We start from the raw sequence: 18343 nt of genomic DNA, 5'->3' as shown, positions 1-18343 counted from the left end.
GCAGCGGAGCCGGACGCAGCGGGAGAACAGGAGGGAGCCCCCGCTCCGGCCGTGCCCCGCTCCCGGTCCCGCTCCGGCCGTTCCCCGCTCCTTTCCCCGCTCCCGGTCCCGCTCCGGCCGTTCCCCGCTCCTTTCCCCGCTCCCGCTCCCGGTCCCGCTCCGTTCCCCGCTCCCGGGAGCCGCCGCCGGGTCCGGCCCCGCAGGGTCAGAGCCGCGTCTGGAGCGGATCCGTCCCGTTCCGATCCCGGCTGGGAAAGGCTTTGGGACCGTGGAGCCCCCCCAGGGACCCAAGCGCCCCTCGCCCACCAAACCCGAGAGCCCCGACAGGGACCCCCCACCCCGGGCAGACCCTCCCCGTCACTCCCGGGAATTCTCCCGATGTCCGAAACCCCCTGGATTTGTTTTGGGGCCACCTGTGTTTATCTCCCGGGCTCCGTGTGGCCGCTCTGTGTGACAAGGGACACTCGGGGCTCCATCGCGTCCCAGCGTTCCCCCAGAATGTCCCGGGATTTGGGGTACAAATCTGGTTTATTGCTGATCGGCTTCCCACGCAGCAGGGGAGGCTGCTCCTCCCCTTTTGTCCCTTTTGTCCCCTCCTCGTGTGCCTTCACGGGTGTCCCCCCGCCCCCAGAGCCCCAAACCTCGTGTGACCCCGAGTCCTTTGTGTGACCCCCGGAGTCCCTTGGGCGACACGAGACCCCCCCCCAAGTCCCCGGGTGGGTCCCGCTCGGGCGTCCTCGCGTCCCGCAGGTCACGGGCGTGAGCCCCATCCTCAGCGACGTCCTCGTGTCACCCCGGGGGTGGCGGCCATGGCCCCGTGTCCCCTGGTGTCCCCCGGTGTCACCGCGGGGGTGGCGGCCATGGCCCCGGTGTCCCCCGGTGTCACCGCGGGGGTGGCGGCAGGGACACAGCACGCGGGCCATGGCCCCGGTGTCACCCGGTGTCACTCCGGGGGTGGCGGCAGGGACACAGCACGCGGGCCATGGCCCGGGCCAGGCTGGTGCTGAAGGCGGCCGAGATCCAGGGGTTGGTGCAGCTGGTCAGGCTGGCCAGGAGCATCAGGATGGTGAAGGCCGGCCCTGGGGGACACGGGGACATCTGGTGACAGCTGCGGGCACCCCCAGGGACACCCCGTGACCCCCCCAGGCTCCGGGAGGGGGACATTCGGTGACAGCCACCCCCAGCCAGAGCCCGCCCGGCTGTCCCCGACGGTGACCGCCCCTGTCCCCGCGTCCCCATCACCTCGTCCCTGTCCCCACCCCCCGCGTCCCCCCCTCACCTTCCCGGGGGGCGCGGGGGTCCCACACGGCCCAGAGCTGGGCGCAGAAGAAGGGAGCCCAGCAGAGCACGAACACGCCCAGGACCACCAGGGCCATGCGGTGGCTCTTGGCGCGGGCCCGGCGGAGCCCCCGGCGCCGCTGCCGCAGCTCTCGGGTCACGGCCGCCTGCAGCAGCGCCAGCAGCGCCGCGGGTGCCACCAGCACGGCCACGGCCACCCAGGTCACGTAGGCGCGGGCGCCCCAGGGCTGCGCGAAGGTCGCCCAGCAGTCGCTCTCGCCCGGGGCCACCTCGCGCTGCCCGAAGATGCCGACCTGGGGCAGCCCGAAGAGCAGCGCCAGCGCCCAGGCCGTGGCCAGCGCGTCCCAGCGCCTGCGAGCCTCGGCCAGCGCCGAGCGGGCCCGGGCCAGCCCCGAGCGAGCCCGGCCCGCGGCCACCTGGAGCCACCCAGCGCTGGCCCCGGAGCCCCCCGCGCTCGCCCCGGAGCCCCCCGCGCTCGCCCCGGACCCAGCCGGGGTGAGCTGAGACACCCCCGTGGTGGCCCCGCTCCTCTTCATGGTGGTCCCAGACCCCTGTGTGGCGGCCCCAGAGTCCCCCGTGGTGGCCCCAGACGCCCCCGTGGTGGCCGGTGACAAGGACCTTGTGGGCATCTGGGGTGACGAGGGGGGTGGGGACATCAGGGGAACATGGGGGGACACGGGGGTGCCGTTGGGGCTTGGGGACACTGGGGTGACGTGGAGGGTTGGGGACACTGGGGGGCCGCAGGGGTCTGGGGGGCACAGAGGGGACGTGGCAGCGATGCTGTCCCTGCTGTCCCCGCTGTCCCCGTGTCCCTGTCCCCCGGCAGGTTCCCATGTGCCATCCCAGGTGTCCCTGCGTCCCTGTGCCCCATCCCGGCTGCTGTCCCTGTGTCCCCATCCCCAGCACCCCTGGGGTCCCTGTGCTCCATCCCTGGTGTCATCCGCGTCCCTGTGTCCCCACCCCCAGCACCCGGTGTGTCCCCCTGCGCCGCTCCGAGTGTCCCCCCGCCCCCACCCCCAGCACCCAGAGCGTCCCCGTGTCCCATCCCGTGCGTCCCCGTGTCCCCCACTTTGTGTCTGTGTCCCTCCCTGGCTGTCCCCGTGTCCCCGCACCCCGTTCCCAGCGTTCCCAGTGCTCCCAGTGTCCCCAGTGTCCCCAGTGTCGCGGTGTCCCCGCCCCCACCTCCAGCGCCCCCCGCCCCGCCGCGCCCCCCGTGTCCCCGGTGTCCCCAGGGGGTGACAGATGGCTCGGTGGCGGTCCCAGGCCATGGCCACCGCCACGTAGGCCGAGGCGAACATCGCGACTCCCTGCAGGTACTTGGTGAGGCGGCAGAGCGGGTCGGGACCGCGGAACCGATCCGTGAGGTCCCAGAGCAGCTGCGGCAGCACCTGGGGACAAAGGACGAGAGGGCTTTGGTGCCTTCGGCATTTCCGAGCCTTTGCGAGCTGTCGTTAACCCAATTTTCAATTCTTTTTAAGCGCTTTGAGCGGAACCTGTCGGATTTTGGGGCAGCCTAGAGCTCCTGTAAATGGGACATAAATAAATATCGTGTCTTAGCCCTCAGCATGACACTAAAATGGAGATTAAATAAATTAAATAGAAATGTCGAAATGCTTTTATTCGTGCTACTGGCTCAGATAACCGTGTGAAACAGCTCCGTTGTTTCTCACGTTTGGGGACCGTCCTGTCTGAGTGATGACAGTGACAAGAACCGGGACCGGGAGAAGAAACCGAGTTACCGAGCCCCCGGTTACCGGGAGGGGTCAAAACGAGAGAACGGAGCCTCGAGAAGGAACGGAATGCACCGATTTCATCTGCGGGCCGGCGCGGGGCAGCTCGGCAGCGAGCGGGGGAGCCCCGGGAGCCCGGGGGTGTCGGGATGTGCCCCCCGGGAGGGAAGGGGTCCCTCCAGCCCCGCACCACCCCCGCCAGGTGGGGAAGAGCGAGGCTCGCACCTGCCCGGCCGCGGCCGCCAGGTCCGCCAGGCTCAGGTGCCGCAGGTAACGCCGGAGCGGCCGCGCGGGGCGGGCCGGGGGCTGCCCCGGACCCCGCGGGACCCCGCGAGGGGCGCGCAGCGCCAGCAGCACCAGGACATTCCCGGCCAGCGCCAGCGCCAGCAGCAGAGCCAGCACCGCCACCTCCGCCACCGCCAGAGCCGCGTCCCGCGGCGGCACCGGCGTGCCCGGGGGGGGCTGCGGGGGCTCGGGGGGCTGCGGGACAGCGGGGGTTACTGGGGGGGCTTGGGGGTTAATGGGGGGGCTTGGAGGGTTAATGGGGGGGCTTGGGGGGTTAATGGGAGCTGGGGGCTGATTGGGGGCTGAGGGCTGCGGAGGCTGCGGGGCCGGGGGGTCCGGGGTCGCAGAGGGGTCAGTGGGGTCTGGGGTGGGTCAGAGGGGTCAGTGGGGTCTGGGGGGGTCGCAGTGGGGTCTGGGGGGGTCTGGGGGGGTCAGTGGGGGTCATAGGAAGGTGAACGGGCGGTTTAGGGGTGGCCGAGGGGGTAAATGGGGTCGGGGGTATCACACGGGGGGTAAATGTGGGTCTGGGGGTGTCACAGGGGGTGCCCGGGGTGGGGTGGGGGGTGTTAAACTTGGGGGGGTCTGGGAAAGGGTTAAAGGGCGGCACGGGGGAGTGAGGGGGGCGTGGGGGGGAGGGGGTTCGGGGGGGGAGGGGGTTGTGCCGGGACTGGGACCCCCCTCCCCCCCCGGTACCTCCATGTGAGTTTTGGGGTCCCTCAGCCGGCGGGGGGCGCGGGGGCGGGGGGCACTCCCCGGACACCTCGGTGCCCTCGGCACCAGTTCACGGGACACTGGTGGCGCTGGGAAAGGCCCCGCAGGACTGGGCAGACTGGGAGGGGGGACGGACCCCCCCGGGAGTGACGTCATCATGGCCGGGGGGGTCCCCCAGCTCTGGGTGCTGGGGGGGGCCAAAAATTTCATCCTCATTCCCCAAAATCTTGATAAGGGCAGGAAAGAGCGGGGGCCGCCCCTCCCCCACGCCCCGAGGGAGCCGGGGGGGGGAGGGGGGACCCCCCCAGGGACCCCCCGTGCTCCATCCCATAATGGTTGATGGGCTGGAACTGGGAGCACTGGGAGGGATCCAGGAAGGGGGGGGGAACCCGAGGGGGTTGGGGGGAGGGGGCGGAAATTGGGAAGGAGGAATTGCGGGGGGGGGAGGGGAATTTGGGGAGCCCCCCCCCGCTGGAGAGGTCACAGAGCCCCAGTCCGGGACTGGGAGCACTGGGAGGGACCCCAGGGGGTACCGGGGGGAAATCGGGGACCCCCAGCACGAAGAGGCGGAGCCACCACAGCGCTTTATTGCCATTTTTACCGGGAAAACGGAAAATCCGCGAGCGGAGCGGGGGCAGCGAGGGGACAGCCCCAAAAGAGAGGGGGGGACACGCGAAAGGCGGGGGGCGCTCGGGGGGCTCAGGCGGTGGCCGGGAGCCCCCCCGGCTGGAAGTGCTGCCGCTCCCAGGCGCTCATCAGCGAGAAGTGCAGCGGCCGCTGGCAGGAGGCGCAGGAGGGGCCCAGGGGGGAGTCCCGGGGCAGCCCCAGCGCCCCCCAACACTCGGACAGCTGGTCTGGGGGGGCACGGGCTCAGCGTCACCCCCCGAGTGACCGGAGACCCCCGGAGGCGGCAGCACCAGCCCGGTGTCACCCAGGGACCCCCACCCTGTGACCCGCCCCGATGTCGCCACGTTCCCCCAATCCTTGTGACCCCCCCCATGTCCCTGTCGCCCCCCCGCCCCTCCAAAACCCCAAACACCCCCCGTGTCCCCCAAGTGCCTCCACTCCCACCCCCCCGTGTCCCCCCCGTGTCCCCGCGTGTCCCCCCCCGTGTCACCCCCGTGTCCCCCCGTGTCCCCCCCATTTCCCCCCCGTGTCCCCCCCCGTGTCCCCCCGTGTCCCCCCCGTGTCCCCCCCCGTGTCCCCGCGTGTCCCCGCGTGTCCCCCCCGTGTCCCCCCCCGTGTCCCCCCCCGTGTCCCCCCGTGTCCCCCCCCGTGTCCCCCCCGTGTCCCCCCGTGTCCCCGCGTGTCCCCGCGTGTCCCCCTCACCTGCCAGGTGTTCCATCATGGGGGGGCTGTGGTGGGGGGTGGGCGCGATGCGCAGCAGTTCCCCCCCCCGGGGCACGGTGGGGGGGTTGATGGCCTGCACGTAGAGCCCCCGCTCCAGCAGCGCCCGGCTCAGCCTCGTGGCGGCCAGAGCGTCCCCGACCTGCGCCCCGAAACGGCCCAAAAATCACCCAAAATCATCCCAAATCACCCAAAAATCACCCAAAATCACCCACAAATCACCCCAAAATCACCCAAAATCACCCCAAAATCACCCACAAATCAACCAAAATCACCCAAAATCACCCCAAAATCACCCCAAAATCACCCAAAATCAACCAAAATCACCCATAAATCACCCAAAATCACCCCAAATCACCCCAAAATCGCCCAAAATCACCCAAAATCATCGCCCCTGGCACCCCGACCTGAGCCCCAAAATCCGCCCCCAACCTCAAACCTTCCGCAAACCTCAAATCCACCCCGGACCCCCCAAATCCTCCTGAAACCTCCTCAAACCCTCCCGAATCCCCCCAGACCCTCCCGAATCCCCCCGAGATCCTCCCGAATCCCCCCAAACCCTCCCGAATCCCCCCCAAACCCTCCCGAATCCCCCCAAACCCTCCCGAATCCCCCCAAACCCTCCCGAATCCCCTCAGATCCTCCCGAATCCCCCCAGACCCTCCCGAATCCCCCCAAACCCTCCCGAATCCCCCCCAAACCCTCCCGAATCCCCCCAGACCCTCCCGAATCCCCCCCAAACCCTCCCGAATCCCCCCAGACCCTCCCGAATCCCCCCAGACCCTCCCGAATCCCCCCCAAACCCTTCCCAAACCTCCTCAAACCCTCCCGAATCCCCCCCAGCCCCCCGAAGCCCCCAGCCCCCCGCAGCCCCCAGCCCCTCCCGAATCCCCCCCAGCCCCCCGAAGCCCCCAGCCCCACTCACGGGCACGGGCACGATGTGGCTGGGCGCAGCCCCCAGCCCCCCCCGCAGCCCCCAGCCCCTCCCGAATCCCCCCCAGCCCCCCGAAGCCCCCAGCCCCACTCACGGGCACGGGCACGATGTGGCTGGGCGCGGGCAGGGCGGGGACGCCGCGGTCCCGCAGCAGCACCCGCAGGTGTTTGGCGTGGCGCTGGTGCGTGCGGCGCAGGGCGGCCCCCTCGGGACCCCCCAAAACGCGCAGGGCCGCCAGGGCCCCCCCGACCACGGGGGGCGGCAGCGCCGTGGTGAAAATGAAGCCGGGCCCGAAGGAGCGAACGGCGTCCACCAGAGCCGCGCCCCCCGCGATGTAGCCCCCCACGGCACCCAGCGCCTTCCCTGCGGCACGGAGGGGACACCCCGCGGTCAGCGGGGACCCCCGAAACCCCCTGAGCCCCACAGAGCCCTCGAACCCCCCCAGAGCCCCCCCAGAGCCCCCCAGAGCCCCTCGAACCCCCCCAGAGCCCCCCGAACACCCCCAGAGCCCCCCCAGAGCCCCCCCAGAGCCCCCCGAACCCCCCCAGAGCCCCCCGAACCTCCACAGAGCTCCCCCAAACACCCACAGAGCCCCCCCAAACACCCACAGAGCCCCCCCACACTCCCCCCTGCCCCAGCGCCCACCCCTGCTCTCCCTGGCCCCTCATTTTCGGGGTCCCTTCCCCCTCGTTTAGGGGTGTCCCCCCCCAGTCTCGGGGTGTCCCCCCCGGTTTCGGGGTGTCCCCTTACCGAGGGTCCCCGACACCACGTCCACCTTGCCGGTGACGCCGTCGCGCTCGGCGATGCCGCCGCCCCGGGGCCCGTAGAGCCCCACGGCGTGAACCTCGTCCACGAAGGTCAGAGCGCCGTGGGCGTGGGCGACATCACAGAGCTCGGCCAGGGGGGCGATGGAGCCTGGGGAGGGGGTTCGGGGGCGTTTGGGGGGATTTGGGGAATTCCGGGGGGATTTTCGGGGGATTTTCGGGGGATTTGGGGTGAGCGGGTGTAACGGCAGCACCGGGGGCGCGCTCGACTCTGGGGGAATTTGGGGGAATTTGGGGGGGGTTTGGGGGCATTGAAAGGGGTTCGGAGAGGTTTAGGGGATTTTGGGGGGGTTCAATGGGGTTGAGGGAGATGTTTGGGCATTTGAGAGGAAATTGGGCAGATTTGGGGGGATTTAGGGGGTATTAAGGAGGAGTGAGGGGATTTGGGGAGGATTTGGGAGGGATTGGGAGGATTTGGAGGAATTTAGGGGAGAACTGGGGGGAATCGGGGCCATAATGGGGGATCTCGAGAGGGTTTGGGAGGTACAAGGGGGTTTAGTGGGATTAGGGTGGACGAGGGGATTTAGGAGGGGATTTCGGGGGGAATTTGGGGCCTTTGGAGAGGGTTGGGTGTTCGGGAGGATTTTAAAGGACTTGGGGGGAGCTGGGGAGGATTTCGGGGGGCACGAGGAGATTTAGGGAGGATTTAAGGAGGAACCGAGGGGGACTGGGGAGATTTGAGGGGATTTGGGCGGAATCGGGGAGGATTTGGGGGGGATCTTGGTAGGAACTGGGAGGGATTTGGGGGCGAACCGGGGGGAACTCCGGGGCTTTTGGGGTGTCCTGGGGGGTTTTGGGGTGCCCCGCACTGACCATCCATGGAGTGGACGGACTCGAAGGCGACGATTTTGGGGATGCCGGGGGGGCTGCGCCCCAAAAGCTCGTCCAGGTGCTGGGGGTCGTTGTGGCGGAAGATGTGTTTGGGGGCCCCGCTGCGCAGGATCCCCTGCACCATCGAGGCGTGGTTCCCCGCGTCCGAGAAGATGTGGCAGCCTGGGGCACCCCAAAACCTCTCAGCGCCCCAAAAAAAAACCCCCTCAAAACCTCCCCCCACCCATCAGCACCACAAAAACCCATCCCCAACCCCCCCGGAGCCCTCAGCACTCCCCAAATCCCCCCCCAGATCCCCCAGACACGCTCAGGGTTTTTGGGGTCCTGTGGGTTTTGGGGTCCAGTGTTGGGGCTTTTGGGGGGGCTCTCGAGAGGAGCAGATTTTTGGGGTTCCCGAGGGGAGGTTTTTTGTGTTCCCAAGATGATTGGGGGACTCCCACGAGGTTTTTTGGGTCCAGGACTTTCAGTGTTCCCCCATAATTTTTTTTTGAGGTGTCACGAGGCTTTTTTGGGGTCTGAGATTTTTGGCAGAGATTTTTGGGGCTTTGGCGAGGGGGATCCCCGTGATTATTTTGGGCTGCCCTGTGGATTTTTGGGGTTACCAAGAGGATTTTTCGTGTTCTCACACTGAGTTTTGTAGAATTTCAAGACTTTCGGCTCCCCACCGTGGGGGTTTGGCAGGAATTTGAGAGGGGCGGGGGGAGATCTGGGGAAGCTTTTGGGGCATTTGGGAGGATTGGGGGGAATTTAAAGGGATTTGGAAGGGGCTTGGCAGAGATTTGGGGAGGATTTGGAGGGGTTGGGGGAGGTTTCTTTGGGGCTTCCACGGGATTCACGGACCCCACTCGGGGATTTTTTGCTCCCCGTGGATTTGGGGTGCTCTGGAGGATTTGGGGTGTTTTTTTTCTGTTTCCCGCGGGATTCACGGACCCCACTCGGGGTTTTTTTTGCTCCCCGTGGATTTGGGGTGCTCTGGCACATTTGGGGTGGTTTTTTTCTGTTTCCCGCGGGATTCACGGACCCCACTCGGGGTTTTTTTTTGCTCCCCGTGGATTTGGGGTGCTCTGGAGGATTTGGGGTGGGATTTTTCCTGGTTCCCAGGAGATTGACGGGCCCCGCTCGGGTTTCTGGGGGCCCCGCTCGGGTTTCTGGGGGCCCCGCGGGCTCGGGGGTACCTGGCAGCAGCCGGGCCAGCGTGGCGAGCGCGGTGTCGTTGGCGGCGAAGCAGGAGGAGAAGAGGCAGGCGCGGGGCTGTCGGTGCAGCCGGGCCAGCGCCCGCTCCAGCGCCCCGTGCAGCGGGGCCGTGCCCGCGATGTTCCGGGTGCCGCCCGCGCCGAGCCCGTGCGCCGCCAGCGCCGCCCTGGGAACCGGAGCGGGCGCTGGGGCGAGAAAAGCTCCGGGGGGAAACCCGGGGGCCGAAGGGGGTCTGGAGGGGATTTCGGGAGGATTTGGCGGGGTTTGGGAAGGACTTCGGGAGCTCGAAGGGGATTTGGGGGGATTTGAGGGGGTTGGGAATGAATTTGGGAATGAATTTGGGAAGAGTTGGGTGAGATTTAGGGAGGAGTTTGGTGGGAATTTGAGGGGGTTTGGGAAGGATTTCGGGGGGGTTTGCAAAGATTTCGGGGGAAATCCGGGGGCTTGAAGGGAATTTGGAGGGGATTTAGGGAGGATTTGGGGGGCTCTGGGAGGGATTTTGCGGGGCTTGGAGGGGATTTGGTTGGATTGAAGGGGATTTGGGGAGGTTGGCAAGGATTTGAGGCGGATTTGGGGAGGATTTCGGGGCTTCGGAGAGGATTTTGGGGGATTAACGGAGATTTCGGGGATTTGAAGGGATTTGGAGAAGGTTTGGCGGGGATTTGGGGAAGGGGTTTGGGGGGATTTAGAGGGGTTGGGGAAGGTTTAGAAAGAATTTGGGGAATTTAGGGGAGGATGCAGGAGAGCCAGAGAGGATTTAAGGGCATTGAGGGGGATTTGGGGGATTTTTTTGGGGGAGATTTAAGGGGATTTACGGGGATTTAAGGAAATTTAAGGCAATTTGGGGATAATTGAAGGGGATTTAGGGAAAATTGAAGGGGATTTCAGGGGATTTAGGGGAAATTGAAGGGGATTTCAGGGGATTTCAGGGGATTTGGAGGAAATTGAAGGGGATTTCAGGGGATTTGAAGGGGATTTCAGGGGATTTGGAGGAAATTGAAGGGGATTTCAGGGGATTTAGGGGAAATTGAAGGGGATTTCAGGGGATTTGAAGGGGATTTCAGGGGATTTGGAGGAAATTGAAGGGGATTTCAGGGGATTTGAAGGGGATTTCAGGGGGTCTGGGGGTCCCCACCTGGCCGCCCGCAGCACCTCGGGGTGGCGGCTCATGCCCAGGTAATCGTTGGAGCACCAGAGCTGGATCAGGCGCGGGGGGGACCCCACAAAGGCGGTCGGGGGGTGCTGGGCCCGGCGCCCCACGGCCGTGAACTCTCGGTAGGTGTGGGAGCGGCGCAGCCCCGCCAGGCGCCCCCCAAAAACCGCCTCGTACGGGAAGGCGTCCTCTGGGGGGGGCAAGGGGTCAGGGGGACACCCCAAAACACCCAAAGCTCCCTCTCGCTGCACCCCCAACCCCCCCTAAACTGACCTGGAGCCCCCCGAATCCCCCCGGAGCCCCCCCAAAACCCCTCACCGGGCAGATTCTCCTCCAGCCGCCGCTCGGGGGGGTCCTCGAGGGCGTCCCCCAAATCCAGCAGCCAATCCAGGGGCTCTGGGGGGGGGGTCAGAGGTCATTGGGGTGTCCCCAGCGCCGGGGGGGGGCGAGGGGGGTCCCCAAATTCCTCACCCGGCTCGGGGGGTGTCACGTCCTCCTGCAGCTCGGGGGCCGCGCGCTGGACAAAGGGGGGCTCCTCCCCCTCCAGAGCGATGAAGGGGCAGTGGGACCCCTCGGGGGGGTCACCTGGGGGGGACAGGGCGGTTCAGCGCCCCCAGATCTCAAAAAAAACCCGAAACTCCCCAAGATTCCCTCAACCCCGCAAAACTCCTCAAAATCCCCCAAACCACCCCCAAACTCCCCCTCACCCACCCAAAACTCCCCCCAAATCCCCCCCAAAATCCCCCCCAAGCCCCAAAAGCTCCCCCATCCCTCCCCAAGCCCCCAAAATTCTCACAACCCCCCAAAACTCCTCAGCCCCCCCAAACTTCCCGAAAACCGCTCCGGAACTCCTCGACCCCCCCCCCAAAACCTCCCTAAAACTTCTCAAAGACCCCAAAGCCCCCTCCCCTCCCCCCCAAAGCGCCCCTCGCAGCCCCAACCCCACCCCAAACTCCCCTAAAACCCCCCCAAAACTCCCGAACGCCCCGAGGCGCCCCCGAAGAGCGGGGGGGGCTGTCGGGGGTTCCCCCCCCGGTTTTTGGGGTACCTGGGTGGGGGCGGGCGGGGGCCGTGGCCAGGGCCCGCAGCAGCCCCGGGTGCCGGGCCAGGACGGGGCAGCGCAGCAGGGCTGACATGGTGCTGGGGGGCACAGCCGGGGGCTCGGGGGGGCTCCGGAGCCCCAAAACCCCCCCAAAATCCACCTCCTCCTTTTCATCCCCCAAACAGCCCCCAAGCCCCCCCGGAACTCCCTCAAATCCCCTCCCCACCGTGGAGAGGGGGCAAAAAAGGGCTCGGAGAGGGCTCTGAACCCCCAAAACACCCCCGGGACCCCCCCAAATTCCCCCCAAATTCCCCCGGTCGCTGTCATCGCTTTAACGCCCCCAAAATCCAGAAAATCTCCCCCGAAACTGCTCGGGAAGGGAAACCCGGGGGGTCGGGATCTTGGGACCCCCAAACCCCCCCGGACCCCAAAAACTGCTGGGGGGGAGGGGGCAAGAAAGGGAGAACTCCCCCACCCCTCCCCGAGCCCCCCAAATTGTCCCCCCACCCCTCACCCAGCGCCCCCCGCACCCTGAACCAATTTTTGAGGAGGTTTTGGGGTCTCTTCAGTGGGATCGGGGGGATTTTGGGGGGTCCCGGCACCAGCACCCCCCGAACCTGCCCCTCCCCCCCAGATCAGCCCCACCCAGAGGCCTCCGCCCCATTTTGGGGGGTTTTGGGGGGTGGGTGTGGCCCCTCCCCCCCTTTATCGGCTCGCGACACCTGGACCCGGCCGGGTCACGTGACCCTGCAGAGAGAATTGGGGTGTCCCCACCCCTCCCCCCCCCCCCGGCCCCCCCAAACCTCCCGGGACGGGACCCGGGGCAGTTCGGGGCTGTTTGGGGAGTTCTGGGGGGGCTTTGGGGGGTTCGGGGGGAATCGGGGGTGCAGGACCCCCCCCAGTCCCTCCCCCTCCCACCGCCCCTCGATGTTCGGGGGGTCCGGGGCGTTTTGGGGGGTTCTGAGGGGGTTTGGGGTGTTGGGAGCCCCCCAATTTCCCTTTAGTCTAATCCAGCCGTTTTTGGGATCTTTGAGGGGGGTTTAGGGGTGCTGAGCCACCCACCCCCAACAGTTCTGGGGGTTCCAGCGGGAGTTTTGGGGGGGATGGAGCCCCCAAATTCCTAAGGCTTCTCAAGGGGAGGGTCCGGGAGCCCCCCCAGCCCCCAAAATTCTCCCGAAATGCGATCCCGGCACCCGCGAAACCCTCAGATGCTCTTCCCCACACTTGGGGGTCTCCAGTCCCCCAAAATCCCCCCAGAACCCAGCCCCAGTCCCCCCGGGGGGTCCCAGCCCCTCCGAGCCCCCCAAAACCCCTCGCGCCCCCCGCCCCCCTCACCTGTTGTCCCGCACTGAGGACGAACAACAAGCACTGAGCTCCCCCAAAAACCGGGGCCCCCCCAAACCCGATAATCCCGGGGGCGGGGCTTGCGGGGCTGAGGCTCCGCCCACGGCCCCGCCCACCACCCCAAATCTCCCCCAAACCCCCAAAATCCCCTGAATGTCCCCAAAATTCTCCAACTCCTCAGAGCGCCCCAAACACCCCCAAATACACTCGAACCCCCCGAACCCCCCAAAGCCCCCTGAACCCCAAAAACCCCCGAACTCTCCCGAACCCCCCAAACCCCCGAACCTCCCAAACTCCCGAACCCCCAAAATCCCCGAACCCTCCGAACCCCCAAAACCCCCGAACTCTCCCGAGCTCTCCCGAACCCCCAAAACCCCCGAACCCCCAAAACCCCCGAACCCCCCGAACCCCCAAAACCCCCGAACACCCCCGAACTCTCCCGAACCCCTGAACCCCCCCGAGCAGCCCCAGCTGTGAGCGAGGGGCGTGGCTTTGGTGTGGGCGTGTCCAGCATCACTGGGGGCGTGGCTTGGCGGTTGCCGGGAAACGCGGGGCGCTCCCATTGTGGGCGTGGTCAGAGCGCGGCCGCCCGGCCTGGGGGCGTGCCCTCTGCGCAGGGGGCGTGGCCGGGGGCGTGGCCAAGGCCGCCATGTTCACCCGGGGGTCCCGGCGGCGGCGGTCGGAGCGAGACGTGAGGGGCGGGGGGAACTTGGGGGTCCGGGGCGCTTTGGGGGCGCTTTGGGGGGCTCGGGGGCTCCGGGGTTTTGGGAGGAGGCTGAGGGTGCGGGAGGGGGCATGGGGGGGCTGTGGGGCAGGTGTGGGGGGCAGCCCTCCCAGCCCCCCGAGCCTGTTTTCGGGGTGCGACCCCCGCCCCTCTCCCCCAGGCGGAGGATCCGGAGCGGGGCCGGCCGTGCCGGGCGTGCCGAGAGCTCTGTCCCGGCTTCCAGGAGCACCCATGGAGGTGAGGCCAGGACGGGCATTTTGGGGCTGCGAGGGGGATTTGGGGGTGTCCCCCGTCTCCAGAGCGCCCTGTCCCCCCAGGAAGATCTGCCAGCACTGCAAGTGCCCGCGGGGGGAGCACGTCGGAGGGGGGGTCCCCCCGGCCCTGCAGAGGGTCCTGTCCCGGCTGCTCCCCGACTCTCACCCCGCGCCCGGCTCCGAGGATTCGGGGTGCTCGGCCGAGGAGTTCGCCTGGGCCCCCCCCGGCCTCAGCCCTGACCAGGTGAGCCCCCACTGCCCTGAGCAGGCCCCAGCCTCCCCTGGGACCCCCCCATAGAGCCCCGACCCCCCGAGGGCCCCCCAAACCCCCAGCTGAACCTGTCCCACAGAGCTGGGAGACCCTCGGGACCCCCCAAAACCCCTCCTGGGGGTACCTTTGGGCCCCCCCATAGAGCCCTGATCCCCAAAGGGCCCCCCCAAACTCGGGTACCCCAATCCCACACAGGCCCCACCCACCCCATGGATGCTGCAAGCCCCGCCCTTCCACCCACACCCACTTTAGCCCCACCCCTTCCCTGCAGGTGACTCCATGCTCCTCCCACCTGCCCCATCCCACCTTGCTCGTCTTGCCACACCCCTCTAAGCCCCGCCCACCGAGCCACGCCCTTCTGAAACCACACCCATGTTAAACAACAAGCCCCACCCCTTGTGCCACACCCTTATAAGCCCCGCCCCACATACCACACCCACGGTGCCCCACCCATCGAGCCACGCCCTGCATGCCCCACCCTGCTAAGCCCCGCCCCCAGGTGTTGCAGCACTGTCACACCTGCCCTGCGAGGCCACGCCCCTCGTGCCCCGCCCTGCTAAGCCCCGCCCCCAGGTGTCGCAGTACTGTCACACCTGCCCTGTGAGGCCACGCCCCGCGTGCCCCGCCCTGCTAAGCCCCGCCCCCAGGTGTCGCAGTACTTCGCGGCGCTGCCGCCTGCGCTGGTGCCGCGGCTGCGCAGCCCCGGGGAGCGGCAGCGGCTGCGGGAGCTGCTCCGGCAGCTGCCCCCGCACGACCTGGAGGTGAGGGGGCCTGGGGGGCCGGGGGGTCTTCATGGAGCGCGCCCCTGGCGCTTGCTGAGCTGCTTTTCGCCCTTTTTTGGGTTTTTTTAAGGAGGTTTTGGGGAGGTTTTGGGTGGCACAATGAGCCTGGGGGTGTGATTTGGGGTGCTTTGGGGCAATTGAGTTATTTCAGGGTTATTTTGAGGTTTTTGGCTTGTTTTAGGGTGTTTTTCGGTTGTTTGAGTGTGGTTTTGAGCTGTTTTGGTGTTTCTAGGTAGATTTGAGGTATTGTTGGGGTGATTCGGGGGATTTTTGGGATGGTTTGAGGTGTTTCCACCCCTTCCCAGCCACAGTTTTGCCATGACCTGGACGAGGTCGAACGTCGGGAATTGAAACTTTTTGCCCAACGCCGGAAACGGGAAAATTTGGGCCAAGGGAGCGTCCGACCCCTTCCCCTCACCAGCGCCGGGGCCGTCTGCCAGCAGGTGGGGGCACCCCGAAAACCGGCAGCCCAAAATTGGGGAGGCAAAGGGTTTTTGGGAGGGCTGGGAATAACGATGGGGGAACCCAAAGAGTTTGGGGCGGGAATGCAAAAAGAGGAGTGGGGACCTGGAGATTTTGGGGGGAACGCCCAAAACCAGGGAAGGGCAGCGTAAAAATCGGGATGAGGGATCGCAGAACCGGGGTGGGAGCCTCTGAATGGGGGGGTTGTGCCCCCAAACGCTCGGGGTGCCCTCCTGAGCGCCCCGTTTCTCCCGCAGTGCGGGGGCCCGGTGCGGGGAGGGGCGCTGGCGGTGTTCGCGGCGCGGGCGGGGCTGGGGCTGTGCTGGCACCCCCAGTGCTTCCAGTGCCACCAGTGCCAGCAGCCGCTGGTGGACCTCGTCTACTTCTGCCCCGGGGGTTCCGGGGGGCGGCTGCTCTGCGGGAGGCACCACGGGGACTCGCTGCGGCACCGCTGCCCCGGCTGCGACGAGGTGGGGGGCACCGCCGGGGGGCTGGGGGGGCGGGGGGTGGTTATGGGGCAGGGGTGGGGTGCTGGGGGTGGTTATGGGGTGCTGGGGGTGGTTACAGGGTGGTTATGGGGTGCTGGGAGTGGTTATGGGGTGGTTATGGGGTGCTGGGGGTGGTTAGGGGGTTCTGGGAGTGGTTATGGGGTGCTGGGAGTGGTTATGGGGTGCTGGGGGTGGTTATGGGGTGCTGGGGGAAGTTGGGGGGTGGTTGGGGGGCGGTTATGGGGTCCAAGGGGTTCTTTGGGTGCTGGGTACCCCCCCCGATCCCCCCTTCGTGCCCCCCAGCTGATTTTTGGGGGTGCTGGGCTGAGGTGGGGGGCAGTTATGGGTCACTCCTGGGGTCCATGGGACACTGATGGGGCCGGGGGGGCCCCGGGAGGCGCTGGGGGGGGTCTGTGGGTGCTGAGTCCCTTTCTGTGCCCCCAGCTGATTTTCGGGGGGCGCTGGGCCGAGGCCGGGGGGCGCCGCTGGCACCTGCGGCACCTGCGCTGCCTGGAGTGCGAGGGACCCCTGGACCCCCAGAGCCTGCCCGGGGGGGGGCAGCCCCTGTGCCCCCCCTGCCGCGCCCGCGGCGCCCACCTGTGCGACACCTGCGGGGACCCCATCGGTGAGGGGGCTCGGGGGTCCCCGGGGGGGCTGGGGGGTCCCAGGGGGTCCTTAGAGGGTTCAGGGGGGGTTAGGGGGGGTCCTGGGGCTGTTGAGAAGATGCTGGTGGGAGTCAGGGGACCTCAGAGGCGTCCAGGTGGTTCTCAAGGGGTCCCGGTGGGTCTTGGGGGATTGGGGGGGATCCTCCAGGGGTCTCCAAGGGGCCCAGAAGAGATCCCAGCCCCCATTTGGGTCACGGCCCCCCTGCATCCCCTCTGCCCCCTCCCCAGAGCTGCGGGCGCCCCACGTCACCCTCAGGGCAGCAGTGGCACCCCCCTGTCCCTCATTGCCCCCCCTGTCCCCGCTGTCCCCCCGCGTCCCTCACTGTCCCCGCTGTCCCCAGACCTGCAGGCTCCCCACGTCACGCACCGGGGGCAGCACTGGCACCCCCTCCCCGGCTGTTTCCGCTGTGCCCCCTGCGGGCTCCCCCTGCTCGGCCGCCCCTTCCTGCCCCGGGGGGGGCAAATCTTCTGCTCCCCCCGCTGCGCCCAGGGGCCCCCCCGCGCCCCCCGCAGTGCCCCCCAACGGCGCTCCTGGGGCGGGGGACCCCCAGCAGGTGAGGGGGGGCACTGGGGGGACACTGGGGGGCACTGGAGGGACACTGGGGGGCACTGGGGGGACACTGGGGGGACACTGGGGGACACTGGGGGGCTGCAGGGGGGCTGCAGGGACAGTGAGGGGCATTGGGGAGATCCTGGGGGGGGCTCCGGGCACAGCGGGAGGGGCTGGGGGGGCTGTTTTGGGGACTGGGAGTGGCTTGGGGGGTTTTGGGGTTCCCGGGGAGGATCTTGGGGGGCGCTGGGAGCACTGGGGGCAATCTGGGGGGGCACTGGGGAGACTGGAACAGGCGGGGGGGGCACTGGGAGCCTCGGGGGCGGCACTGGGGGGGTCACCGGGGTTAACTGGGCCCCTCCCTCGCAGGCTCGCAGCCCCGGTTCCGCCGGGGGGGGCCCCATCGCCACTCGATGCCGGAACTGGGGGCTGCCCCCCGCCCCTCCCCCCCTGCCCCCGCCCTCTCCCCTCCCCCCGCCCCCGCTGTCCCCTCCCCTCCCCGTGTCACCTCTCGCGCTGCCCCTTCCCCCCCCGGGCTGTGCCCCTCCCCCCCCCGAGGATCCCCCCCAGGTTTGGGGGTGCGGCGGGGGAGGGGCCGCCCCCGCTGGCCTTCCTCATCCTCCTCTTCGTCGTCCTCCTCCTCGTGGGAGGGGCTGTTCCTGGGGGAGCCCATCCCCCTCCCCCCACAGCTCCGCCCCCCCGGAGCCCCCCCGGGCCCCTCTCGGCCCCCCCAGCCCCGCCCCCGCCCCCGCGGCTGCCGCTTGGCCTGACCCCTCCCCCACCCCACGGTGACCTCTGACCTCTGCCAGGAGCTGCTGACCCCTCTGTGACCCCTGTGACCCCTCGGTGACCCCTGTGTGACCTCTCTGTGACCCCTGACCTCTCCCATGACCTTTCCCGTGACCTCTCGTGCCTCTGCCGGGGTTTCCGACCTCTCTCGGTGGCCTCTCCGCCCTCAGGGACTCCTGGTGGCCTCTGCTGGTGACCTTTGACCTCTGCTGGTGACCTTTGAGCTCTGCTGGTGACCTTTGACCTCTGCCCTCCTGTGGGGCCTTTGGTGCTGCCCCCTGACCTCTGCCCCCCCCCACGGCCGTGACCTTTGCACTGTGACCCCGCGGCCGCCTCAGGGACCCCCCCCGCCTCACGGTGACCTCTGACCCCCGGACAAAGCTTTAATAAAAGACAACGAGCGTTCGGCCTCCGGTGTCACTGGAGCTCTGTGGGGGGACCCAGGGTGGGCTCCGTGTGACCGCTGGGGCTGCAGGGCCCGTGTCTGTCTGTCTCACGGGGCCCGTGTCCATCTGTCTGTCCCGCGCCGCCGCCCCCGGTGCCGCCATTTCCCGAAGCGACGCTGCAAAAACACCGCGGAGTCCGCGGCCCCCCCCAACATGGCGGCGCCCGTCTGGGCCACGCGCGCGCCTTCCGCGGTGCCGCGCGCTGATTGGCTGAACTC

At 68.1% G+C, this 18343-nt stretch overlaps 3 protein-coding genes across 6 annotated transcripts; 1 reads left to right on the top strand and 2 right to left on the bottom strand.

The window, feature by feature from the left end:
- Window positions 1–597: 597 nt before the first annotated feature.
- Window positions 598–4013, bottom strand: LOC147647668 (uncharacterized). The gene is made up of 4 exons (XM_086870870.1): window positions 4008–4013; window positions 3255–3632; window positions 1280–2687; window positions 598–1079 (listed from the first exon to the last, which is right to left on the bottom strand). The coding sequence occupies exons 1-4, from the start codon at window positions 4011–4013 to the stop codon at window positions 934–936; spliced, it is 1938 nt and encodes a 645-aa protein (XP_086726996.1). The 3' UTR covers window positions 598–933.
- Window positions 4014–4590: 577 nt separating this feature from the next.
- On the bottom strand, window positions 4591–12818 carry LOC147647667 (5-aminolevulinate synthase, erythroid-specific, mitochondrial-like). Of its 2 annotated transcripts, none has more exons than XM_086870915.1 (11): window positions 12686–12818; window positions 11357–11448; window positions 10780–10893; window positions 10627–10704; window positions 10291–10498; window positions 9137–9387; window positions 7944–8123; window positions 7057–7221; window positions 6401–6669; window positions 5355–5514; window positions 4591–4879 (listed from the first exon to the last, which is right to left on the bottom strand). In XM_086870915.1, the coding sequence occupies exons 2-11, from the start codon at window positions 11442–11444 to the stop codon at window positions 4725–4727; spliced, it is 1668 nt and encodes a 555-aa protein (XP_086727041.1). In that variant the 5' UTR covers window positions 11445–11448; window positions 12686–12818; the 3' UTR covers window positions 4591–4724. The 2 variants fall into 2 exon arrangements, with proteins under 2 accessions (XP_086727041.1, XP_086727042.1); XM_086870916.1 differs by having other exon boundaries at window positions 9137–9321.
- A 446-nt stretch (window positions 12819–13264) lies between these two features.
- On the top strand, window positions 13265–18088 carry PRICKLE3 (prickle planar cell polarity protein 3). Of its 3 annotated transcripts, XM_086871194.1 has the most exons (9): window positions 13310–13385; window positions 13579–13655; window positions 13736–13916; window positions 14591–14704; window positions 15031–15168; window positions 15445–15657; window positions 16120–16300; window positions 16682–16894; window positions 17850–18088. In XM_086871194.1, the coding sequence occupies exons 1-9, from the start codon at window positions 13344–13346 to the stop codon at window positions 17873–17875; spliced, it is 1185 nt and encodes a 394-aa protein (XP_086727320.1). In that variant the 5' UTR covers window positions 13310–13343; the 3' UTR covers window positions 17876–18088. The 3 variants fall into 3 exon arrangements, with proteins under 3 accessions (XP_086727321.1, XP_086727320.1, XP_086727322.1); XM_086871195.1 differs by lacking the exon at window positions 14591–14704 and having other exon boundaries at window positions 13265–13385; XM_086871196.1 differs by lacking the exon at window positions 16682–16894.
- The last annotated feature ends 255 nt before the right edge of the window (window positions 18089–18343 follow it).

The sequence above is a fragment of the Cyanistes caeruleus genome, chromosome 34 (assembly GCF_971803275.1).
Source record: "Cyanistes caeruleus chromosome 34, bCyaCae1.hap1.1, whole genome shotgun sequence".
Classification (NCBI taxonomy): domain Eukaryota; kingdom Metazoa; phylum Chordata; class Aves; order Passeriformes; family Paridae; genus Cyanistes; species Cyanistes caeruleus.
Note: the sequence above shows the minus strand (reverse complement) of the source record. Positions and strands in the feature narration are given on the sequence as shown.